The sequence below is a fragment of the Zonotrichia leucophrys genome, chromosome 23, assembly GCF_028769735.1.
Source record: "Zonotrichia leucophrys gambelii isolate GWCS_2022_RI chromosome 23, RI_Zleu_2.0, whole genome shotgun sequence".
Lineage (NCBI taxonomy): Eukaryota > Metazoa > Chordata > Aves > Passeriformes > Passerellidae > Zonotrichia > Zonotrichia leucophrys.
In genome coordinates, this window is record NC_088192.1 from 7,165,363 (window position 1) to 7,191,076 (window position 25,714).

Sequence of the window (25,714 nt, forward strand, 5' to 3'; positions counted from 1 at the left end):
TTTGGGGATGACATATCTCCCCGAGCAGACTCACCATCCTCATCTGTCTGGAATATCACCTCCTTGCCCTCCTTGCGCCCCTCAGGGTTGGAGAGGATGAGCTTGACGTGGATGTTCTTGTAGGGCAGCAGATTTTTGATGGTGTAGCGGTTGGCGTTGCGCTCCATCTTCACACACTCCTGGAAGGTCTGGTTGTGGCCACTGCCCACGAAGTAGCGGTAGCACAGGGACATGGTGTACGTGTGGCAGCGGGTCAGGTTGTAGCCCAGCGGCTCCCACTGCAACGTCAGCTGTCTGGACTGGATTTCAGAGAAAGCCAGGCCTTTGGGGGCTCGCATGGGCTCTGTGGGGAACAGAGACAGGGAGAGGTGAGCAAGGAGGCAAACTTCTCATGGATTTGTGTGTCTTATCAGGGAAAACCCTTTTGTCCATAGGGACAAAAGAGATGAGAGCAGAGAGCAACTCTGACTGCAAAACTGGGACCACCCCAGCATAGAATGCTGCTGCCCTGCAGAGGGCTGGGGACACTGCTGGGGACATCTCTCAGCCACTAACCATGCAGCTGCCCCAGGCTCATCCTTCCCTGTGGGGGTGAAGCAGGGTACCAGCCCCACAAGCAGCCCCAGCTGCCCAGACAGGTGCCTGCACCACAAGGGCCCTTGTGGTGCCATCACGCCAAGTCAGGCTCTTGAGACAAGAGGGACCAAGTGCCATTGGTGGGAGGGAGTTTAATCAGCTCTAATTGGACTGAATGGGAGAAGTTAACGAGGGGGCACCTCTGCCAACAGCACACACACAGGTGCCTTGGGCTAGCTCCTCTCCTCAGCACAGGAAGGAGGAGGGCTGGGGTGCCAGGAGAGCCGTGCCAGGGACGCCGTGGGGCCCACCTGCGCACTTGGTGCGGCTGATGAGGGGCGGCCCCGGTTTGCCCGTGCCCCCCTCGCCGGGCCGGGTGAGCAGGACGCTGATCTCGTACTCTGTGTCAGGGTCCAGGTGCCAGAGCTTGTAGGTCTGCATGTTGACAGCGTGGACCTCGGACCAGGGCCCCGAGGTCATGCGGTACTCGATCTCCTTGCGCACGATGGGGCCGTCCCCGATGATGGAGTTGGTGTTGAGCTGGATGATGAGGTAGGTGGAGCCGGCCCGGAGCAGCTGGGGGGGGGCAATGGGGGTGGGGGGCTCTGCAAGAGAGCACAGAAGGGGCAGCTGGAGCATCCCCAGAGCCAGGCCAGTGCTGGCACAACCACAAGTACCATGGTTTTATTTTATTGTTTACAGGCTGCAGTCAATACATTTCCAGTGTCTCTTCCCACACCAACCCACCACACTCAGGCTGGAGAAGGGAACTTTTGGGGTGACCTAACTGTGGCCTTCCAGTATCGGAAAGGGGCTACAAAAGAGATGGAGAGGGACTTTTTACAAGAGCATGTAGTGACAGGACAAGGGAAAATGGCCTCACACTGACAGAGAATAGGTTTAGATTAGATATTAGGGAAAGATTCTTCCCTGTGAGGGTGAGGAAGCCCTGGCACTGGTTGCCCAGAGAAGCTGCGGCTGCCCCATCCCTGGAAGTGTCCAAGGCCAGGCTCTGAACAACCTGGTTGAGTGGAAGGTGTCCCTGCCCATGGCAGGGGGTGGCACAGGATGAGCTTTAAGGTCCCTTCCAACCCAAACCATTCTGGGACTCGTCCTGCAGAGCACAGAACAAATTCGGATTCCCCACCCAGAGGACATGGGAGTCACCCAAGTACAGGACAACACCATCCAGTCTTCAAACTTCAGTCTGTGCCTGTGCCCTCCATCACTTTCAGAAGGCTTCAAGAGCTGCAATAGGGTTTCATGTGATCAAACCTTAATTGTCTTCATAAGTCACACAGCCCAGCATGGTGCCGCACAGTTTCACCATAATTAATTAATTCCCACCTACTGCAATCAAAAATAAATTATCTAAGGCCACCAGGAAAGGAGTTTCTGGTTTTATGCTGCACAGTCTGTGTTTAGCAACTCTTCTACAGTGAGAAACTGCAATCCCAGTGCTCCAGGCATCCCACCTATCTCTGCACACGGCGAAGCAGGAGCGGCTCTCCACAGCACAGGGGACAAGGGCAGCTCACCCACCTTTGACGATGAGCTCGGCGAAGTTGGAGACGCCGGCGCCGCGGGCGGACTGGGTGACGCAGCGGTACAGGTCCTGCTCCGCCTTGGACACGGCCTCCAGCTGGAACGTGGCCAGGAAGCGCCGGTGGCTGATGTGCTTCACCGAGGCGGCAGGGACCACCTCGCCGCTCTGCCTCTGCCCACGGGACACGCACGGCGTCACAGGGGGCACAGGGGCACCTCCAGAGCCACCGGGGTGTCCCCACATGATGTCTGCTCAAATGCAGGGGGATGGCCCTTCTCCCGCCGTGTCCAGCGGGGTTTTGTCCCACAGGAAAGCCGTGTGTGGGGCTGGCTGGGGCCGTTTCACCACCACCATTCCTCACCTGCATGAGGAAGCGCTCGGCCTCGGCAGCCTTGCCAGCGGCCACGCACTGGAAGGTGGCGTTCTGACCCGCGTTCACCTCCACATCACCCAGGCGGGAGAAATGAGGCGCTTTCGCTGCCGAGGGACAAAGCAAGAGGTGAGGAAGGACCTGAGGTCCAAGGAGACCCACAGCAGCACTGCCACAAAAATCCCTCCCCACCCAAAAACCCACCCAGGATGTCACAGCTGAGCCAAGCTCTGGACAGGCCTGATGCCCACCCTCAGAGCCTGGCTCCAAGTGAGGCCTGTGTTCCTGTCCCCACAGAACCAGCCCAGGGAGGGATGAGCCTTTCTCTCCAGCACCCTGCAGTGCTGGTGCCAGATGCAGGGTATGGGATGATAGAGGGGGCAGGTCTCCTGCCCAGCCTGGAAGAAATAGGATGTGACCCCAAGAGCCAATGTGTTGGGACAGTCTGGGATTTTGGACCCCCACCAGCCCGGGTGGCCCCTCCTGATGGGGACACTCGAGCCTTGCGTTCAATCTGTGCTTTTCCAAAGTCTTATAAAAACTAAAAGCAATGTTGCAGCTGGTGGGGATAGGGATGGAGATGCAAAAAGGGGCCTTAGAGGCACCCAGGAGATGGAGGTCCACCAGTCCAGGTAACATCAGGACACCCAGGTGCCACAGGCTGCCCCCTGGCATTAGGCCCTCCACTCTCCCCAGGACCATCCCAATGGACACCAGCTCCAAGCCCTGCTGCCCAGCCCAGCCCCCCCTCAGGTCCCATCCCACAGCACTCACAGCATGGATAATTCAGGAGCAAAATGTCATCCAGGCCCAGGTAGCCCCTGCGCTCGCTGGAAACCACAGCCTCGAAGAGCACCTACGGCACCAAACAGGGGTCAGCCATGGCTGAGGAGCCGCAATGGGGCCGGGGGGCTGCTGGGCCTCACCTGGTACTCGCTGGGCCAGAAGAGGCTGACTGCCAGCTCTGCCTGGTGCCACTGGCGGCCATGCGAGCCCGAGGCGTTCCACACGGCGCTGCCCAGCAGGCCCCCGGTGACCCAGACGTAGGCGCTGAGCGTGCCGGGGCTGTGCCCGTCCCGGCTGAACATGAAGTAGCTGAACTGAAGGCAGTGCGTGTCATTCTCACTCAGTGCCTGGAAAAGCAGGTGAGCTTTCTGGCCCGGGGTGTGCTGAGAGGAGTTCACCATCAGGTAGGAGCCTGCAGCAGTGGGGAGAAGGGGGAGAGAGTGGAGTTAACAGTAAGGATGGTGAAGGGTCTGGAGGGGCCATACAGGGGGTGCCTGAGGGCTCTTGGAGTGTCCAGCTGGAGCAGGGCAGAGCTCAGGGATCTGCAGCTCCTCCCGAGGGGCAGCTCCCATCTCTGCTCTGGGACAGAGACAGCAGCCAGGGCACAGCTGGGGTTGGGCCAGGGCAGCTCAGAGCAAGGTTCTTCCCCCAAAGGGTGCTGGCACTGCCCAGGCTGCCCAGGGAATGGGCACGGCCCCGAGGCTACCAGAGCTCCAGGAGCCTTTGGACAGTGCTGTAGGAATGCCCAGGATGGGGTTATTGGGAGGTCTGGGCAGGGCCAGGGTTGGACTGGATGATCCCTGTGGGTCCCTCCCAACTACGGAGATTCTATGATTCTAATCTCTCTGTTCCACCTCTCCTGAGCTTTGCCAGCAGGGAATCGAGAAGGTGGAGGATATGGGACCACAAAGATGCCCATGTGCCCCAGAGCACTGGTCCATGGCAGTCAGTGAGGATGGGCAGGACCAGAGGGACTTGGCATGGAGTGAGGAGCAGACATCCCCTGGGCAGCAGCAGGACACTGCAGTGGGACCTGACTGCGGGATGAGGAGGGGAGGATCAGAGCTGCACCTCCCCAGGGCCCCGGGGTCAGGAAAGGCTCCGATGTTGCCCTCCCTTAACTCTCACAGCTTTGGCTGCACCAGTCCCACCCCCAGCCGGGCCCCAGCTGTTCCCCTCCATTCCCAGCTCCTCGCATCATTTACCACACAGTTGTCACCACATTTCAACTGTGCTCAGCAGGCACTCGCAGAGGGAAATCCTCCTTGGCTTAAGGAGCAGCAGCAGCATCCCAGCTCTCAGGGGTGCCTGGGATGTCACTCCCAGAGCTGCCCCACCACCAGCAGCAGCTGCTGGGATCCCACCTCCCACCACCCAACATCACCAGCAGCAAAACCAGCACAGCCTTGAAGCCCTACTTAGAGGGCAGGCAGGATGACAATCCCAAAGGGGATCCCTAAGGCAGCATCATTCCCTGCCCTGCACGCTCCAAGCCAGGCAGTCTGGAGGCAGGAGGGGGATGCAGCAGTCCCAGCCCCTCGTGGCAGCTCCCAGAGATGTCCATCACAGCCATGGGGACATCCCATACAGGATGGATGGGATACAGGATGGATGAGAAGCTGCCACACCAAATCCTCCCCCTCACCAAAGGCAAGGGGATTATTAATCTCCATTTTAATACCAGCAGAAGCTGTAAGTAACAAAGCTGGGCCATTTATTCAAGCCTACCATTGTTTCCTGACAGTCAGTGCTTTATTACCAATTAATTCTAAGCTCAGGCGCTTTCCTCCCCTCGACTCTCACTGAGCAGCTCCAAGAGAAGCCAAAGGAAGGTGAAGGGGAATTGTAGGGGGCACCCACCCTACAACACTTGGGATTGGAAGGGGGCACCCATCCATGCCCATGCAGCATTTGGGATCACAAGGGAGGCCCATCTACTGCCCCAGAGTTTGGGACCTGCACCTGGGGGGACCCCAAAGCACCCAGGAGGACACAGCACCAGCTGGGGTGACACAGAACCAGATGCATCTCCCAGTGCACCCTTCAGGGACGGGAGCTGGGGCAAGGGAGAGAAATCCCTGAAAGGGAAATTTCCCCACAACACTGACCTGTGTGGCTGCCTGGCCCTGCCAGCCCCTTGGGGTGGCTACTCAGGGTGAAATAAAACGATGACAATTTATTTCCTCAGAGTCCAGCACAGCTCGTTTCACCCACCGAGGGGAAGGCACTATGTCCATGCTTCTCTTTTTTCTCTTCTCATTTCCCCCAGCAAAATTACTTCTGCTCTAATGAGATCAGCCCCATTTGGTCCAGGCGACAGCAGAGTGGAGAGAGACCATTGACCCACCCCATGCCAGGGGACATCTCCCAAAAGCCACCTCATTAATGAATGGGCTCTTGTTAACAAACACAGACCCTTCCTCTGCCCTCCCTTTACAAACAAAAAGCCGTAGGACCAAAATAAAGAGGCCAAGACTAAAATTAAACCACTGATGAGTTATTTTAAAAGACAGAGAATGCCCATAAGGTCACCTGGGAGCAGTGATGCACCTGAGCATCCCTCATCAGGCAGGGCTTCCCACACACACTATTTTCCCCTCCTAATTTTCTTCCTGGTGTTGCAGCATTGGAAAAAGCAGGTTCCAACCACTCGCTTTTGTGCTAATTTTATCCTCCTCTGCTGTAAATATCTGACATTAGCCTGAAGCCCAGGGTGTAGGTTGGGTTTCTTTTATAAACATAAGAAAAGCAGAGGTACTTCAAACTGCCAGAGGGCAGGGTTGGACGGGATATTGGGAAGGGATTGTTCCCTGTGAGGGTGGACAGGCCCTGGCACAGGTGCCCAGAGCAGCCATGGCTGCCCCTGGATCCCTGGCAGTGCCCAGGGCCAGCTGAAGCCCTGATTGCCCATGGGAAGGGGCAGCTCTTCCCATCATGCTGCCCATCCCAAGGGTTCTGCCTGCCACTGCATCCCTCCAGGAAAAACCCAAACAGCCCTGAAAGAAGCAGAGGGAAGAACTCATTGCCCCCACTTCCCTGTCTCAATACGTTTTTCCTCCTACAAAATCACTGAGAGATAAAAATAAATTAAAAAAAAAAACCAACTTCCAAGAGCTATTAGAAGGCAGGAAAGGCAGGCAGGATGACAGGGAGAGGGCGGCAGTGCCAGACAAGAGGTGCCAGGGGAGCAGGTCTGAGCTCTGCAGCATCTGCCTCCAGGAATTCCCGCTGGAACACAAAGCTGACGTGAGCCGGATCCTGCTCTGTGTCACAGCCAGCACGGGAACCAGGGAACCCCTCACTCCCCATTCTGTGTTGAGCGTCTCCCACAGCAGCCCCAGCACCAAGGGCTGACCTCCCACCACCACAGGGTCCTTGGACAAACTGCAGCTATCCCCAAGGGAGCAAACCACCAGGCTTCCTTGTTCAAGGGTTTTATGGATTGCAGCAGGAGCTGATTGGGAAGCAGTGCTGGAGCTGAGAGCTGAAGGAGCAGCTCCTTGGATGGGGACAACAACTCAGTCCCCCCAGCACAGGGATTGGGTTGTGCAGGGACACAGCAGTTCCATGCACTGAGAAGCTCCTATGCACAAAGGGTGTCCTCACGTCAGTGAATTTGGAAGGAAAATCTAGGAAAAAGCACATTTGAGGGGAAAAAAACACCCACAAATATGTTGGTTTAATATTTTGAGTGAGGGACCTTAGAGCCTCTTTCAGTACCAAAAGAGGAGAGCTGCAGAGGGACTGGGGACAAGGATGGAGGGACAGGAGCCAGGGAATGGCTCCCAGTGCCAGAGGGCAGGGCTGGATGGGATCTTGGCAATTGGGAATTGTTCCCTGGCAGGGTGGGCAGGGGCTGGGCTGGAATTGCCAGAGCAGCTGTGGCTGCCCCTGGAGCCCTGGCAGTGCCCAAGGCCAGGCTGGTTGGAGCTTGGAGCACCCTGGGGCAGGGGAAGGTGTCCCTGCCCATGGCAGGGGGTAGAACTGGATGAGTTTTAAGGTCCCTTCCACCTCAAACCAGTCTGGGATTACAAGCTCACACCTGCCTGACCCAGCTTCCTGCAGCTGCTCCTTCAAAAAGGGAACAATAAAGAGACAAAAAAAAAAAATCACGATTGCAACATGGGAGAGACCCATCCATCATATTTAGGTGAAAGAGAGACAAGTCAAGAGAAGGGGGGGGAAAATCCTAAACCAAACAAGAAAGCAAGAAGAGAGTAGGATGGCAAGGTAGCAGCAGGTGGCCAGCAGCCAGCACCCACTCCAATAAATCCTACACTCCTTGAAACTGGCTGATCTCCAATAAAAACTCATTTTAATCTGAGACCACGAGACTCCTTTGGAAAGTGCTCCCTGGAGAGGCCCTGGCACTGTGAAATCCTTCTGATCCCCTGAGCTGCTGCAAGGACCAAGGGGGTGAGGGTGAGGGAGCTGCAAGAGCCTCATGCACAGCTCCCCATCCAAAACAGGGTAAAACCACCCAAAAACGGGGTCCCTGCACCCCCTGGTGCCCCATGATCATGAGGAAACAGCATTACCTGGTCTGAGGGGAGCTCCAGGGACAGGAATCCTCTTCCTGGGGTGACACTGCAATGCTCACATCCTCCAACCCGAGATGTCACACCCACTTCCCCATCAATCCTGGAGTTTATTCCTTAAACTCTTTTGTGTTCCTTTAAGGCCCCATCTCCTGCTGAGCCACAGTTTTTTCCTCAAGCAGGGAGAGAAGCCCCATTCCACCCAACCTTCCAGCCCCCTGCAAGCCCCCAGGCTTTCAACTCAGGCAGTTCATGGCAGATTTTAAATTACAGCTGAATACTGAGCAGAAAACTCAACTAATTACAAGTTTCAGACACTCCATCATGAGTCACCTCAAGCCCCAGCTCTGCTTTCCCCAGGAAACCCCCTGGACACACACCAATTAGGGTAGCTCAGTTTAAAGCAATTACTTGGAAAAATCATCCAGGGAGGATCAGGGATGTGCCAGCAGATCCCTGCCCTTGCCCTGTACCCAGGACATGCCAGGAGGGACAGGATGGAAGGAGAAGGTGATGGGAAAAGGTAATGGCAGAGCAGAGTTAGTGGAGGGGGAAAAGCCAAATTAACCCCTGGCATGAACAAAGCCCAAGACAAACAGCTGGAGGCAGGTTGATGGAACAGTAGAGAGTTTCCTATAAAGTAGGTGACATTCTAATAAACAGAAAAGGTGATTTTTACTGTTGAGCTCCAAACAAGCGCTCCTCTTTTTCTGCCCATCCCCAGCACAGGACTGGCCATTCAGGATCAGGCAGGAGCCAGCAGTCCCAAAAACAAGGAGCATCCCAAGTCCAGTGAACCTCACTGAGCAAATGGGCTCAGAGACAACTCAGGGGGGGTCACAGCAGGAGAGAGTCCAGAGCAGGGAGCGAGCAGAGTCCCCAGATGCACCCACACCATCCTCCTGGAGAGGGGAGCTCCTCACAGCTGCCTGGCCGGGTCTGCTCCCCCAGCCTGGCCAGCAGAGAGGACATGGACCCAGAAAATAACACAGAACAGTTCTAAACCAATGAGATTTTTTTAAGTCCATTTTAATTTTCTTCCTTACCATTCCCAAGACTTTAGAGATGCCTCCAACTAACAAGCCCTTCCCCACACTTGAAAATGGCAGAAACAGGTTTTTTCCCCCATTTCCCACATAAGCAGGCCAAAGCCAAGTCTAAAACACTGCAGGAAATAAACCAGGAGGAATCACACAGTCCAGCCCTGGGGGACAGGACACAAAGGGAGGGTAGGGACAGAGGGCCCAGGGGGACCCTGGCACTCACCGTGAGGCAGCTCAGGCACCAGGTGAGGCATCAGGTAACTGCGCAGGAGCTCCCAGTCGAAGTCATCGTCCTCGCCCTGGCTGTACTCACACTGGTTGGGCTCACTGTCCTCCTCGAAGGTGCAGCCAGCTGTGGGGACAGACCCGTCAGCCCCTGAGCTCCCAGAGCGGCTGCTCTCTCCCCAGAATCCCAGCAGGAGGGGGTGATGCCCCTGGAATGCCCCACCAGGACAGGGTGATGCCCCACCAGGACAGGGTGATGCCCCTGGAACACCCCACCAGGACAGGGTGATGCTCCACCAGGACAGGGCTGTGCCCCTGGAATGCCCCACCAGGACAGGGTGATGCCCCACCAGGATAGGGTGATGCCCCACCAGGACACGGTGATGTCCCTAGAATGCCCCACCAGGACAGGGTGATGCCCCACCAGGAGGGGGTGATGCCCCTGGAATGCCCCACCAGGAGGGGACTGCAGGCACTCCCCAAGGGCACTGCGAGCAGGGCTCTGCCCCTGGGTGCCACCAGGCCCCCCCAGCTCCTGTGCAGCCTCACCAGTGACACAGGCCGGCAGGTCCCAGGGAGGCTCTCACAGCAGGAGCAGGATGCAGCTCCCAGCTCGGCTTCTCAGGGCTTGGTAGCACAAGAGGTTTCCCCCAAGAAATATCATTTGGCTGTGGTGGCCACACAAAATTTGTGCTTTGACCCCAACTCTCCACCTGTGGCTTGGGCCCCCGGGGGGTCTCTCCGTGGCCTGATGTGAGTGTGGCAGTTCTGAGCCAGGACCCCCAACCCCAAATGCAGCCCTGAGCCCCCCTTGGCACTGCTGAGCCCTTTTTGCAGCCATATTTTATTACAGATTTATGTCTTGGGGGTCTGAGAGTGTTTACACAGCACCTCCTTGGTGCACAGCACGCTCAGCTGAGCACGGAGAAGAGCAGCAAATGCCACAAGGCCACTTGTTCCCACGGGAGGTGACACAGAGAGAGCCCCCTGTCCCACATCCAGCCCCTCCCGCGATCCCACATTCCAGCTCCCCCATCCAGCCCTCCCATCATCCCCCATCCAGCCAACCCTGGAGCTCAGGTCGGCTTTGCCGTGGGGCCACCGGGGGCTGTGGCTCACACTGCCCCATTGTCCCATTAAAGCCACGATTAAGGGACCGGGGCACAGCGCTAATTAACGGGGCCGGGCTCACCAGGGGCCCCGGGAGCCCTGAGCAAGCGGAATGAACAACAGCAAACATCCCCCAATGCACCAGCAGGAAAACAGACCTGGGCCAAGGGATTATTTCTGCTGTTTTCTTCCTATTTTATCCCAAATTACATCAGTAATCCCCCCCTCCCGCCACCTGGGGATTTGGCAGTTAATGGCCTTGCTGCTGGCACGGGTTGTGCCTCCCTGTGCTCAGGGATGCTTGGATGCAACATTTAGTCAAACACGAGTCCAAACACTGGGAAAAAAGCCCATAAGATGCTCAGGAAATTTCAATTCCCAGCTCTTTTATATACAAGAGGCATTTGTGGCTTTTTTCGCCCCTTTGCACTCATTTTTTAAAGCACGAGGGCACATTCCAGCTCCGTCACCAACTGTTTTTTCCTCTCAGAGCCTTAAGAAACTTCTTTTTAAAAACCTGTAAGCAAATTCTCTCCTATTCATATGTCTGGAGGCACTGAGACATCACAGCTTTCTTAAAGCCCTTCCCGAAATGGAGCGTCTGCCCAGCCCACGTGCGGATGTGCCCCCGCACCGCAGCCCCTGCTCCTCAGCTCTCGCCACGAGACGTGTTGGATTCTAGAGTCTGGAACTTGGCTGCACTTTCTAACAGGAGGAAAAGCACAAATCTGTCAAAATTTTCCAGGAAGGAAGGGAAATAAAATAAATTTCAAAATAAAACACTGTCAGAGACTAAGTGCCAAGTGATTTAAAAGAAAAAAAGGCCCAAGTGTTTCTTTCCAAGATCTACTGAGCAGGATATTCTGGGAGGCAGAAATTTGTTCTTGGGGGATTTTTTTTGGCCTGATAAACCAGAGCAGAGTCAAACAACGTTTCAGTCTGGCAGAGCCCAATTTCCCAAGGAAAAGTGATTCCTTCACCCCCAATAAACTATTCCCAGCCTCTGAAAACATAATGAGATATGTACCCTACTCCTCCTCGTGGACTGCAGCCCCCCAGCCAAATCCTGCTGTCATCTCCAGCACAGCCACTGCCACCAACCCACAGTTCCATCACCCCACACCTGCATCCTCAGCCACCCACGAGATGATGCCCAGGCTGCAGAAGTTTAAAATGCAATTACAGAGCAGATATGTGCTGGCCAAGCTGATCCATCTCCCTCCTCAGACAGGTTTACTGCCAAGGCTTTTCCCGGCACGAGCCTTCCCTCCCATCCACGGCACAAAACAAAGGCAGTTCCACTGGCCACTCCATTTCCCTGACTAATTTGTCCATGATTTGTACACACAGGGAAAAAAGCCAAAGGGGCTTCACAGAACCTTGGTTTCCATGAGTTAGGGGATGCTTCTGGCAACATCTCTCCCCAGCCAAGGACAGGGCTGGGAGAAGCTCGACCTCCAGCAGACTCTCCTCCTCATCACAAGATTAAGGGCATAAAAATTAACACCTGAGCAATTAAATGCCAACAGCCCAACTCCACAAGGGGTGACTAGAGGTGCTCCAGCAACTGTGGAAAGTCAGAGAGGGGAAACTCAGAGCAACCTGCAAAAAATTAATGTTCCATCACAACGTTTGCAAGGAGGGCAGGGAAGCTGCAACCCAAAATATCCACCTGCAGCAGTGGGAGGGTTATTCCATCCCAAGGGCAGCAGGACAAGGACTGTGGGAGCCGGGTGAGACTGCTCCAGGTATGGATACATCCTAAAAAGGAAGCAAGGAGCCCCCTGAGCTGGCCCCAGGCCAGGGTGACAGCAGCTCCGGGCGCCGAGGTGAAGGCAGTGAGCGCGGGAGGTGCGATCCCAATGCAACAGCAGCTAAAAATACTGCAGGGAGCTGGGTCTGCCACCGAGGGTGGGACGTGTCCCAGACACAGCCTGAACACCCCAGAGCTGCCTAAATCACCCCCAACACACAGCCTGCCCCATGCACACGAGGCTGCCTGTGCCAAGGATGAGACAGGCCCCACTAAACACCCCAGAGCATCACACCTTCCTGGGCAGAGGGCAGAAATGGATGAGCACCAACACGGGGGCTTAACACCAGATGGACCAGAATTATTTTTAAAAAAGAGATAAGAGGTGGTTTGAGAGATTTGCTATGGAGATGGGGACCAGCCTCCAGGTACTGCTGCCACCTCCATGGATCCACCACATGCCCAGGTGGAAGGGAGCAGAGGGACAGGCACAGTGTAGAGGTTAAACACCAGATGAAGCAAAATCGCTTGAAAGAAAGCAAAAAAAGGTGTCTGGAGGGGTTTGTCAAGAAGTCTGGTAATAGGCTCAGCATCCCCTTAGGTACCACTACAGCACCAGGGCTCACTGAGAGAGCAGAGGCATGGGAACCAACATGAGGGTTAAACACCAGATAGACTAAAAATTCTTAAAAAGAAAGAAAAGGAGATGGCTTAATGGATTCAGCAGGGAGAAGGACACCACTGCCACTCAGCATCCCTTGGGAACCACTGCCACCCAGCATCCCCCTCTACAGGGATGAAGAGGAGGAAATCTGGGGAGGGGAGGGACTAGTGATTCACAAAGAAAAGGGAGGAAAAGAAAGACCAAACAGCCAAGTACAAAGGACAGCATCTAATTAATTCTCCGTGGCCACCGAGGAACGTGGCCGCCTGCCTACAGCCCACCCCACGCTCTTTCATCCACAGAGTCTGCACTGCTCTCGCTTCCAAGTTAATTACACACTTAAACCCTTCCTGTTTAACCTCCTGCACCATGGGACACAATCCGTGTCTTCTCCTGCCTTCTACTGAGCAGCCTTGAAAAGGCTCCTCTGCCAAAGGGCAGCCCAGCACCATCCGGGATTGGGATCACAGCCCGGCACCATCCGGAACAGCAGGATTGTGCTCTCCCCCACCCAAGACCCTCTAGGGTATCATCTGATGGGAACAAAACACCAATAATGTCCCAAAAGGGGGACAGGCTAGTAAAATACAGTGCAGCCACCCAGGACACCCAGTCCTGATGGGAAAAAGCCCATTTTGCTCCTACCCTGGCTTAGCCAGGACTGGATCAGCTCCATGGATCAGCATCTCTGGGGTGCAGCATCTTGGGAGCACAAGCCACAGCACCCCATGGCATAGGCACCAGCCAGGGGAAATAATGCTGGTCATATTTCAGAGTCAAAATAATTATAATTTTTTTTATCCCTGGCCTTATCCAGCAGCTCCAGTCCTCCACCCCAAGTAATTCCCAGCAGGAAATGGGGAGGATTCAGGTACGCACAGGACACATGACATGCTGCCCTGGCAGTCAAGTGCAAACACCCTGCAGAGTGAAACCATCATCTGACCTAGCAAGATGTGGCAGGGGATGAACAGAGCTCTCCTGCCATCAAATCCAAAGTTTTCATTGCCTGCCAGGAGAAGGAATGGAGCTGGAGGCTTTGCAGTTGCACACCCCCAAATTATCATGCCCAAGACCTCTCCTCTTAAACGCACGTGAGGAAGATGCTCTTTGCCTGCACCAAAGGATGAAGCTCTTCACACAGGATACATGGTCAATGAGCTGCTGTAAATGGGGAAACCGAGGCACAGAGGGGATGTGGTGCAGTCCCAGAGGACTGGCAGCCCGGGATCACCCCAGGGATGGCAGCAAGCCCAGGGAGCTGGGTGTGATACAGAACCACAGTTCCAGCAGATCCCACCAAGGTGCCATTCCTCCCAGCACTCCGAGCAGAGCCAGCCTTCCACCTCCCAGCTCCCAGCTGCTATTTAAGGTGCTTTCCTTGGCACACTCCCACGGGAACGTGCCCCGGGAAGGAAACGCCAGGAGCTGCTTCCCTCTGGGTGCCGGCACACACGGGGCACAGGGAGCACACTCTGCACCTCATCTAAAATCAGATGCACTTCTCAGCCAGTGAGATCCGGTACACAGCACCCCACAGCTCCCAAGCGAGGGTAAGGGATCCAGGACCATTTCCATCTGCAGGGGGCTCCGATTCCCAGGGGTGGGATGTTACAGGGGCTCTTTGGCACTGAGGAATCCAGCTCAGTGGGAAAATCCAGACAGGGAGAGGTCCTGTGTGCCAGCACCCCAACATCTCATACTGATGGGGAGCCCTGCCACACTGTACACCAACAGCTCCATGGCCAAGCCCGAACACCCCAGGATTTCACTGGGAAAACCTCTTCCAGCCCAAGCAGAGGGGAGCTGAATCCCTCTGTAGCTGCACTTGGCGCATGCAGAGGGCCTGGGGCACTGGCACAACATTAAAAGTATTTCTGTGCATCACACCCCGGAGATGATGACAAACCCCGTCCCTGCTCCTCTGCTCCCCACTTCTGCCAAGAGACACTTTTAGGAGAAATATCACTGATTTCTCAGCCCTGATAAAAGCTGATTGGAAGAATATGGAAAGCAGCTCCATTAGAATTCTCACCAGTAGTTTGTTTTGGTTCTCCAAATCATTTTAAATATTGTATTTAATAGAAAAATAATTTGCTCAGCTGTAAGAAACATCAATTTGCAACTTGAAGCCTTGTATATTAGCCAGAGAAGCTAATGTGTAAACATTAGCAGCTCCAGGAACGTGTGGGGTTTGGCCAATGCAATTCCAGGGAGAGAGCAGCCAGATATTAAGACGGAGGATTTGCATAATAAGTCACTTATGCCTGATAACCTCAGTGTTTGGAACACACAGGACTAGAGAACAATATCCATCTGCCAGCAACTACAGAAGACAAATCTCCTTTTTTCCTTTCTTTTTTAATTCTTGACTGGTAAAGACTCTTTATGGCTTTTACCTGCAGGTCCCCAAGGAGTTGTCAAACTTCCCACAGCGAGTACTCAGTCCCAGCAGCCTCCAAGGAACCCCAGGGATGGGGAGAATTGGCAAATCTGGATTCATTACAGGCATTTTGAAGCAAATACAACTGGGAAAATACAACTCCAAAGGCTTTGCAATGCCACAGGGATGGCTTGTGCTTGGGCAAGGACCAAGTGTGCCATACATCACTGCATGGTGAAAATGCATTCAAAAGCAAAGGGGGAATAATTAATCTTGCCAGAATCATTCCTTGGGGCAAACCCAGCTGCCAACTGCAGCTCCATATGCCCTTAGCTGCAGAGAGATCAGCACTCCTGGGGCCGGGGTGCTGCACCACCCTGCTGCAGGCAGCACCCGGAATCTCCCCGGAGTGCACCTCCCTGGCTGCTCTGGGGATGCTGGGGGACACAGCCCAGGAGGCTTCACCTCCATGTCCAGAGCGAGTGCTGTTCCCAAGGAAGGATCAGCATCACTCTGTCACTTGAACCCTGCTCAAGAGAGGTCCTGCAGCACAAAAACACCCTCGAGCTGAACAGCCAGGAGGCCACTAACCCACTGCACAAGTGCTTTAATAATGAACCATCACTTAATTAACATCATCAGTGCTGCCTGGTGGACTGCATGGGAAAAAAACAAGGCAGGAAACCTTTGGAAACCTCCATCCTGCCATTATTGATCACACCCGGTGCAATTACAGCTCACGGGCGGCAGAGCTGTGTGACACCTCAGGGAAAAAAATGGGAACAAGTTAAAATAAACTAGAAAAGGCAGGGGAAATAATGCTCATTTCTCCCCCTCGCTCCTTTATTACTATCAGGTCCCCCAGGTGTCTGCTGAGGACCATCCACTCCTCATGCCAGGGACCCAGAGAGACCAGGCCCATGAGCCCCAAGGGGCACACGCTGCTTTCAGGGGACACCTGAGGACACAGAGATGCTCCCACGGCAGGAATTCAGGCTGGAAAAGCAGCTGCCCTAGGTCACATCAGTACCATACCAAAGCCCTGGGGGACTCCAACATCAGCTGCAGAAATCATGGGAAAGAGCAAGTTTCCCAAACCAACCCCATTCTGCAGGGGATAAGAAGGGGGCACCCCTCAGCCTCCCCTCCCACAGCAGGTCCCGCATCTCTGCAGTGATGGATGCAGGAGCTCCGGGGATGGAGCCTGTGCCAGCGCTGGGAGGGCCTTGGAGGCAGCTCCAAGGGTCACTGATGGCATTGCAGGGCAGGGAACGGAGCCGGGGAGCCCTCGGCCCCAGCAGGGACGGGACAGGGCCACAGCATCCCAGCCAGCCCTAGGTGGGATAAATGTGGGGAGAAGAGGAATAAGGCTCAGTACCATGCAAAATCCAGGCCACCATCCTCCTCCTCCTTCCTTGTTCAGAGCCAGGAGCAGCAGGGTGGGCTGGCTGAGGCAGGGCTGGAAGGTGACACCGTGTGACATGGGCACAGCCATCCACAGTGGCAGGACTGGGCTGAACCTCTGCTGTGGCATGCAGGTTAAAGGCAGGAGCCCTCGTGGGAGCAATCACAGGGAGCCGTGTGCCCAGCAGGTCTGTCACAGCTCTGGGGACACGCTGGACCACGCCAGGCACCCTTCAGTCCATGAATTTGGCTCAGCCACCCCCGTCAGTGCTGGCTTGGGCATCCACCTATGCTGACCTGGAGAGCCCTCAACTCATTCCAGCAAAAACTCTGGGATTGCACTAGGTGTGCAGGAATAACTGGAGAGTCCCTGCAGTTTCAGAAGTGCACACAACACCCTGCAACCCCATGGGAGAACCATGAAACCCCAATACCCAGCACTCCCACATCCTGCCCCAGACAGAGCCCACCTCCCATCCCCAACCAGCCACCATCCCATGGCAAGGAAGGCAGGACACAGCCTCTCAGACAGAGAAATGTCATTCAGAGCCAGCAGGTCCCCAGACAGGAGCTTGGGTGAGAGACTAAATAAAAAGTTCAGCTGCTATAAAGAAAAATAACCCAATGAGGAGATGCAGCGCTTTAGTTTAATATTGTTATAATCCAGAGAAAGCAGGTTGGTTGCTGGCTGCAGAAAATCAATGGGATATTATCACTCAGCAGACAGATGAAAAGACAGTAAAAATAAGAAGAAATAATAACAAAAATAAGAGAGTCCTTGGGAAGAGCCCCAGAAGAGCAGCGGCTGAACCTGCACCACAGGAAGAGCTCAGAGGCTGCCCTGGCATTGAGAGGCTTCCAAAGTCACTCCCAAGCTGCTCCTTCCCCAAAAATACCCTGGAAAGCTCCAGCACCCACCTCCACAGGGGGAAGAGGCAGGTGCCCCATTGACACCATAACCACAGAACCAGATGTCCCAGTGAGGACTTTGAGGCGCCAGGGGTGCCCAGGATCACCCACCTGTGCTAATTCAATGAACCACATTGAAGCACCAGGTAATTAAGGAAAGAGCATTTATTATATAATTACCCAGGGTGTCAGCATACCTCTGCTAACAGGCAGGATGTGCTGGCAGGGAATGAGGACCTGGCACCCAAGGGTGTGTGGGGCTGCCAGCAGCAGGGAAGGACTTTGAAGGAGACACATCCTTGCATGGATCTGCCTGGACTTCCTGACCAGCCCTGAAAATTGCTGCTGTTCCCATCACAGCTGTTGGAGGAACCCAAGGCTCCAGGGTCACACAGCACAGGACAGAGAGGGGCTGCACCCTGAGGAGCCCTACAGAGCGCCCCCAAAACCACAGAAGCTCCATAGACACCTCCAAATCCATCCAAGTTAAGGAATGCAGTTTGCTGTAGCCCATCCCTCTCCCTAAGCAAGTGGCCACAATGTTCCATCCCCTCAGGAGAAAAGCCATTCCCACACCTCCTGTCAGGACAGCAGCAAGATCCCTCGGGCAGCACCCCAAAGTCAAGCCTCACGCTCTGGGGGAGCAGCTGGGCCACGGTGAGTGATGCATCTCCTCTTCCGGACTGGCCACCCCTCGCCCCTGGTGACATCCTGCTCTGGGGAGCTGCCCCAGCTGGTGGGCCCCCCAGCTGAGGGGCCGCAGCCACACGGGCTCCTTGGCTTGGCCAGCTGGGCTAATTAGGCTGAAGGCCTCCAGCACAAAGCAGCACACAGCTCCAACGCCCAGGGCTCACCAGGGCTTGCGTCCTGAGCAGGGCCGTGGGGACAGTGGCCTCGTTAAGACTCATCAGGTCATTGATGTCCCTGTCCCTCATCCTCACAGCATCTCCTGCCTCTCCATCCCAGCCACAATCCTGATTAACTTAACGATGTCAGGAAAGGTTGGATCCACATGGAGAGTCCAGGGAGCCAAAGCAGTTATTGGTCAATTTAGGGCTCCCCAGCACCAGGACAGCCCTGAAATGAGCAGGGATGGACCCTCTGGCAGTCCAGGATGGCTGCAGGGAGCTGGGGGGGGCTGTGCCAGCACAGCCACCCTATCATGGGTGATTTGACAGGATTTTTCAAGCCCAATTTTAAAAAAAGGCATTAAAAAATTGTGTACGACAAAAATATTCAGGAAGTTGCTCCAGCTGCAGCATACTCCCACTCCCCAGCTGCAGTGCAACGCTCTGCTCCACTGCATCCCTGTCAGGGACAGGGGCTCTCCCAGCCCCAGCCAGGGCCCCCGGGTAACAGGGGAGGCACATCCCTGCCCTGCCTTCAGCAACAGGGCTGCCCAGAGTCCCCCACCAGCCCTGCTGCAGGACACTGGGGTCAGCCAGTGCCAAAAGGGGGCCAAGCACCCTCCCTTGTCCCCCTCCTGCTCCGCAACATCTTCAGCACTTTGGGAGGCAGGAAGGTCAGGAAATAAATTTATGGCCAAAGCCAGTCAAGAGGGTTCTTCCAGCTGTGAATCTGTCACACGGAGTCAAGGTGACTCACGGAGACCCCACTGGGCCCCAAACTGCAGGAGCATTGCATTCCCGGCATTCCCACTGCAGCCCAGCTCCTGTGGGAGCCAGCAGCACCCCCAGGAACAGCCCCTGCAGCCCTCAGCACCCCATGGCACAGGGGCAGTTCTGCTGTCTGCTCCTGCAGCCAGCATAGACCCAGCACCCCGATTTGGGGTCTGGCAGAGGCATCCAGGGACAGGAAACAGGGCCAGCCCCAGGCTGGCTCGCCACAATCCACACTTGGATTCCCTCTCCAGGTGGGAGAAATTGGGGTGCAAAGCCTGGGCCCCTTAAACACGTAGTAAGCATGCTCCCCCAGCAGTGCCCAGGCAGGAGCTGCAGAGCTGGGCTGCGACACCCAGGCAGGACTTGGAACAGCACACAAGCAGCTGGGAATGAGCTGCAGCCAGCAACCATCCAGCAAGCAGGAACAACACTTTTGATGTTTAAAAAAAAGACATAAAATAACAGCTGCAAAGGGCAAGTGACATTTGAGCCCCAGTGCCGGCAGCAGGGAGGGGCAAAGGGCTGCTCCACAGGAAAGGGCTCCTCTGCCTTTGCCTTCCAGCAGCTGGAAGAGCTGGACTTTGGCTTTTGATCCAGGCAGAGGGTGCAGAGCCTGCCGCTCCCAGGGCCAGGAACACCCAGGAAAGTCCCGGTGACAGCTGCCAGCTCCACAGGCACTCCCCAGAGCCGCCCTTCACCCGCAAACAGGAGCAGATCCCCAGGAGCACTCCAGGCAGGCAGACACAGGCTGGCACCCCCTCCCCACCATCACCCACCCACAGCCACCCCAGCACAAAGGGGGAAAAGCAGCAGCAGCTCCTCCAGGCCACCTGCAGTGGAAAGGAAAAGCTCCATCTCCAGGACCTATTTATTTTGAGGCTGCCAACGAGGAAGCGATTAGCTTCAGGGGATTAACTGTTGGGAATCCTTCTTGTCCAGAGGGGAAAGTCTCAGTTTCACCAAGTACAAGGAGGGATCTCCAGGCTGGAATGAGAGAGCAGGATCAAAGGAATGCTGCAAAGCAAATCCCAAGCTGCCATGGGGGAGAAGAGGTTTGGGAATCTTGACATTTAATCACGCAGTAACCAAAGGTTTGCAGACATGTCTAATAAGACAATTATAGTGCATGTTAATAATAGATTATTAAAAAGCTTATTTATGGAGGTTTAAGCAGGCAGATGGTAGGGCCATGGTGATAAGGCTCTCTCTTTCTAGAGCCTGTGCTACCTCCCAGCTCCCAGAGATGCAGCAGGGATTCGCCTTCCTCTGCCTCCAGCTCCCTGTGCTTAACCCTCACATGACTGCCCAAAGCAAAGCAGCAAAGCCCTGCAGAGGGACTGCAGCCAGGAGAAGATTCTTATGGGGCATTTTGGGATGCTCAGAGCTCCCAGCCTCTCTGCAGAGCAAGGACTGGGTGATGAAGTGATGGAAAAGTTCATCTCAGGTGCAGTCAAGGGAAAACCAACATCAACAGGCAGCAAGGAGTTGGTCACAGCCAGGACGGGGTTAAAGCCATCAACAAACACCTGCCTTGGTTTCCCAGGGGGTGTCCCTCCTCCCCCAGAGCCCTGATCCCAATAGACTTTATTCTGGGAAAGCTCCCAAGGAAGATGGAATAGGGCTGGTTTGTCTTAGTTTGGATAACAAAGGGGAAAATGTGCATTTCGGGCCAGGAGGTGATTCACCAGCATCCCTGTTCCCGGGGCCAGGGCAGGTCCAGGCACCCAGAGGAAAAACAGGAAACAGGAGCTCTAGAACAAGAAGACGGTAAAAATGAAACAAATGCAACTGCAAGTCTCGATGGGGAAGGAAAAAACCCAGACATTGCCAGGCTGTACCATGGAGCTGCAGATCCAAAGCCAGAGGGACAGGTCCATCCAGGAGCATCAGCATCACTCTGAGCCTCCCTAAATTCTGCTTCTGCCTCATGGACGGTAAAAATCCACCACACTCCAGTGTCCCTCTGCACACACTGGAGAGCCGAGGGCTCAGGAGCCAGAAACCTCTGCCCTGGGCACACTCGGGCATGTCAACAGGATTTTCCGGAGCATCTCGACACAGAAGCCTCAAGGGTGTTTGCACTGTCTGGGTGCTCTGGGAAAGGGCATGGCATTCTCAGGGCATTAAAAACACACGTAGGAGCAAACAAGAGAAAGAGCTTCTTCCCTGGCACGACAGAACAGGCAAGAGGAAAAAAAAAAAAAACCCCAAACAAAAAAACCCCACGAAGCCAGAAACAAGCTGACAAGGAAAATGTAAGGTTCTCGCACATTTTATGCACTTGGTGAAGGCGGGCTGGGGAGAACAAAAATGCATTGGCATCGGAGAGCACACAGCCAGCCAAGCGGAGGGAAACAAACACCGGGAAAAGCGCTGGAAGAGCGGCATCAGGCACCTGAGCACTGACCCTGTCCCCCAGCAGCAGCCGGGGACATCTCTGCTCCTGACCCGCCTTCCCCGAGCATCCCCCGCTCATCCCCTCCCCCGTGACCGTTAACGGGCGGGGGCTGCCCCGCCGCCGACCCCAATCCCCGCCCCGGGAGCGGCGTCTGCTCGGCGGCTCCCATTGACCCGAGCGGGCCGGCCCCGCCGCGCCGGGCTCAGGTCACCCGTGTCACCCGTGCCACCCCCTGCCGGGTCAGCGCCACCCGTGCCACCTCCGCGCGGGGACAGGGACGCTGGGGCCCCGTCCCCCGCCTGGCCCCAGCCGGCAGCCACCTCCCCCAGCAGCCTGAGAGCCTCCGGAGCCGCCACCAACGCCAGTCCAGCGCTCCCTGGCAGTCCCAACCTCCCAAGTGGAAGCTGCAAACCCAAATATTTTATTTGCTTAATTGCCGCAAACGAAGTCGGAGCCGAGCGCAAACAGCTTCCGCATAATTCCGGCAGGAGTGCCACGCAGCAGCACGGCCGTGTCCCCATCGCCGAAAACAGCCCCGGAGCGCGGGCTGGGACCCCTGAGCAGCTCACCGCTGAGTTCTTGGGGTGCAACACACAGAAGCAGAGGTGCACCTTACCATGGAATCATTTGGGTTGGGAATGCCCAGCCATGCCCGCAGCACGTCCCCAAGTGCCACATCCACCTTTGCTGGCAGGGAAGGCAAGAAGCGGAGGGAAATACCGGAGCCTGCACAACCTCCTGCCCCCGGCGGCTCCTGGCCACGGGCTTCCAGCAGGGAAAGGCTCCTGCCGCAAAGTGCCCAGGGAGGAGAGACGGGGCTGCCAAAGGCTGGTGCCAAGCACAGGTCCCCATCCCAGCCTGCCGACACCACACGAGCCCCCGCATCCCTCAGTTTGGGGGGTCAGCCAGTGCCTCCCAACCTCACCCAAGTCCCCTCCGTGACAAGCACAACGGGCCGGCAATGACAGCTCAGTCACTGTGAAACCTTCATGAACTACAAGAAGTTGGAGGGCTGCAGGAAGGAGCAAAGAACGCCCTAAGGCCGTGGTGGGCTGTAACCAGGGCATCCTGCTTCCTCCCTGTGCCTCACTTCCCCCACCTGTAGAAGGGAGCACCTACGCCCCTTCTTCGCAAAGGCACAGCTAAAAAAACCTCATCTTCTGAAAATATCCACCGAGACAAGCAGTGTGTCCTCCCCAGAGGCCCAGAGCACGTGCAAATGGCTTCAATATATTTTTCCTAGCCCTTGCCGACCGTGCAGCCCCAGGGATGAGCTGGGCACCCTCCCCACAGCCGGCCAAGCCACATCAGCAGGATCAAACAGCAGATCCAGGTGAAAAGCAGGCTGCAGTGGAGCAGGGGGCTGGCAGCAGACCCCTCACCTCCAGCTGGATCCAGTCCCTTCAGCTCCACTGCGGAGCTGAGCCTGCTCTGCATCTGCCAGGGAAATGGAGCAAACGCACTCCTGATTTACTCCAGGAGCAGGCTCGATCCTGCCCTTCGCCAGCGCCGTCCTGCAGGGAAGGGACCCCACCGAGGGAAAAGGGTTTGCCTGGGAGGGGACCCTCCCCACAAAGCCACCCCAGCCCCCGGTGCTTCCCCAGCACTGCCTCTCCAGCAGCTCAGCCCCGAGAGCCAGCACAGCACCACGCACCAGGGCTGGGGAGCAGCAAACCCCAAATCCCCCTCTGAAACCAGGGCGGGCAGAGGCCCCTTACTCCACCAGCCCCCATCAGCTCCATGCCTCAGTTTCCCCTTTGCCCCCTGCTCGGCCCCGAAGCTCAGAGCAGCAGCACACAGCCTCTCCCCCCAAAATACAAACCCGTTCCCTCCCCATCTCCCCCACCCTGCAGGAGCCGGGGGACCCTGAACGGCTTCGCATCCCCCCACCCCCCATGCACGGGTCAGCCGCCGCTTGTTTTCTGCTGATGGGTGTCACTATTTATAATCTTTGGAGAAATGCCACTACCCAAAAAAACAAAATCAATGCACCACCACAGGGACTGTGTGCAGGTGAACAGCTTGGATTTAAAGGTAAAAAACCAAAGAACTAGGCAAAAATACCCTTTAATGTGTATTTAATGTGATCAACATCACCCAGGAGCTGGGAGCAATAGCACCAGGGAGCCCTTGGAGTCAGGCACCAACTCCCGGGGCTCCGTTTCCCCAAAAAAGCGCTGGCAGCCCCCGGTAGCACCTCGGGAGCCCCAAATTCCCATTCTCCGCAGCGTCCAACCCCATTTCCAGCCTCCCGAAGGGACTGGGAGCCAGTCGGCATCGTCCCGCACGCCGCACCAGCTCTCCCCGAGCCCCTGCCCGGGGGTCCCGGGGGGCGCAGGGCTCAGCACGGGTAGATCGGGGGAGGAAGGGAAAATTAAAAATACATAAATTAATCAAATTAATCGATCGATCGTATCTCCGTACAACTGTCCCGGTACCCCCCCAGCAAAACGAGAGCCGGGAGGTTGCGATCGGAGCCGCCACCTGTTCCTACGGAGGGTCCCCAGCTTCCCGCCGGAGCCGCCAGTGAAAGCACCGGGATCCCGCCGGGCACCGGCCGGGGGGCTCCTCCCGCCGCGCTCCCCCCGCCGCCACCGGGGGAAGTTTTCCCTGCCGGGGTGCGGCGGGAGGCGGGGGTTGGACGGCGGCCCCGGTACCGGCAGCGAGCGGGAACCGTGGGGCTGCGCTCGGCGGAGCATCCTGGGGCTGGGGGGCGCCGCCGAGACCCCCCGGCCGCCGCACTCCCGGCAGGGAAAACTTCCCCCGGTGGCGGGGGGGGGGGGGGTCGCAGGCGAGAGGAGCCCCCACACCGGTGCCCGGAGGGGACGGAAGCGGGGTTCTGGTGGTTTCACGGAGGACAGGGGTCCCGAGGCGGTTCGGACACCCTCCGCTGGGAACAGGTGGCGATGGGCCGGGCGGGACCCCCCGCGCACCGGGGTCGGTGGAGCCCCGGAACCGCACCGAGCGAGCAGGACCCCTCTCCCCGGCGCACATGCCGCGCTCCGTTCCTACCGGCGGGCGTCTCGGTGTCCAGCGCGTAGACCCGCAGGGCGAGGGCGAGCAGCAGCGCCCGGGCGCTCCGCATGGTGCGGCCGGTGCCGGGACCGAGGGGGGGCGGCGGGGCCGTGGCCGCCGCCGCCGCTGCGCGCCCGCGGTTCCGGCGCGGCGGGGGCGCAGCGGGGCCCCCGTGCCCGCCCCGCGCCTCAAATACCAGCGGCGGCGGCTCGCGCCCGCCGTGACGTCACCGCCGCCCGCGGGGGGGCGCGGGAGGGGGGGGCGCCGGTACCGGGAACGGCAACGGCGGGCGGGGCGGCGGCGCCCCCTGGCGGACACGAGCGGTGCCGCTGCGGGGGAAGTTTGGGAGCAGCGGCGGGGGCGGTCCCGGGAGCTACGGGGGCGCCTGGGGGGGGGTTCCCTGGTACCGGGGGAGAGGAGAGCCGGGGAGGGGTCCCGGGAGCTGTGGACCCCGGGCGGCGCTAGGTTAAGGGAGGAGGTTCTCTCGTACTGGGGGGTGCGGGGAGAGGGGCGGTCCCGGGAGTTAAGGGGAGAGGGGGGCGGTGCGTGGGTAAGGGGCGGGGGGGCCTCCTGTACCGGGGGGTGGGAGGAGGGGAATATCCGGTACCGGGACAGAGGGAGAGGAGGTCCCGGCAAAGGCGGGGAGTGGGGGTCCCGGGAATTACGGGCTGAGGAAGGTGCACGCTGAAGGGAGGGGAGGTCTCCGGTGCCGGGGGAGAGCGGCTGGGGCTGCCCGGGAGCGCCTCTTGCGTGAGGGATGGGGCACGGGAGGACCCGCAAGGGTGCGGAGAAAGCACGGGGGGCCCCGGCTGCAGGGAGGTCCTGCAGAGCTGCTGCGGTGTCTCCTGTTGCAGCGGAGCGGGGAAAGAGGGGTTCCCTGCGGGCAGGGGGCTGCCAGGCTCTGGGGCTGGGGGATCCCTGGTTTTCGGGGTGTGCAGGGATGCAGGGATAGTCCCCAGCTTGGGGGGCCTGCCTCCACAAGGGTCCCCACGACTCCCCAAATGCAGGGAGTGTCCTCAGGGGTCCCAGTTGTAGGGTGCCCACCGAGCTGGGAGTGGATCCTGCAGGGTTTCCAGTTGCGGGACAGGTGCTGGGAGGAGGCTGGGACCTGGGAGGTGATGGTGACACCCACTCTGGGGTGGGTTCCCCCAGCCCTCGAGTGCCCCCATCACCCCTGGGCTGTGTCCGAGGCTGTGGGGCAGAGACAAGACCCTATGGACTGGACACTGGGGACAGAGCCTCCTGCCCTGTGCAGGGTGTCCTCGGACCCTGAAACCCCCCTGGATGTCCTTGAGGGACAGGGACAGGATGCTTGGCTCCGCAGCATGGTGACAGGGAAAGCCGGACACGGCTGTGTGGGAGCGGCAGTGGC

At 57.2% G+C, this 25,714-nt stretch overlaps 1 protein-coding gene across 6 annotated transcripts in view; it reads right to left on the reverse strand.

Moving 5' to 3' along the window:
- PTPRU (protein tyrosine phosphatase receptor type U) overlaps positions 1 to 24,483 on the reverse strand; it is a 56,735-nt gene extending 32,252 nt beyond the window's left edge. For all 6 annotated transcript variants that reach the window (XM_064731840.1, XM_064731836.1, XM_064731839.1 and 3 more), the window contains exons 1-8: positions 24,340 to 24,483; positions 9,083 to 9,211; positions 3,419 to 3,690; positions 3,267 to 3,348; positions 2,484 to 2,599; positions 2,119 to 2,293; positions 888 to 1,181; positions 35 to 343 (exon numbers count right to left, since the gene is read on the reverse strand). In XM_064731840.1, coding sequence (XP_064587910.1) covers positions 35 to 343; positions 888 to 1,181; positions 2,119 to 2,293; positions 2,484 to 2,599; positions 3,267 to 3,348; positions 3,419 to 3,690; positions 9,083 to 9,211; positions 24,340 to 24,412 — 1,450 coding nt within the window. In that variant the 5' untranslated portion in view covers positions 24,413 to 24,483. The remainder of the gene's footprint in view (positions 1 to 34; positions 344 to 887; positions 1,182 to 2,118; positions 2,294 to 2,483; positions 2,600 to 3,266; positions 3,349 to 3,418; positions 3,691 to 9,082; positions 9,212 to 24,339) is intronic.
- Between the last annotated feature and the right edge of the window lie 1,231 nt (positions 24,484 to 25,714).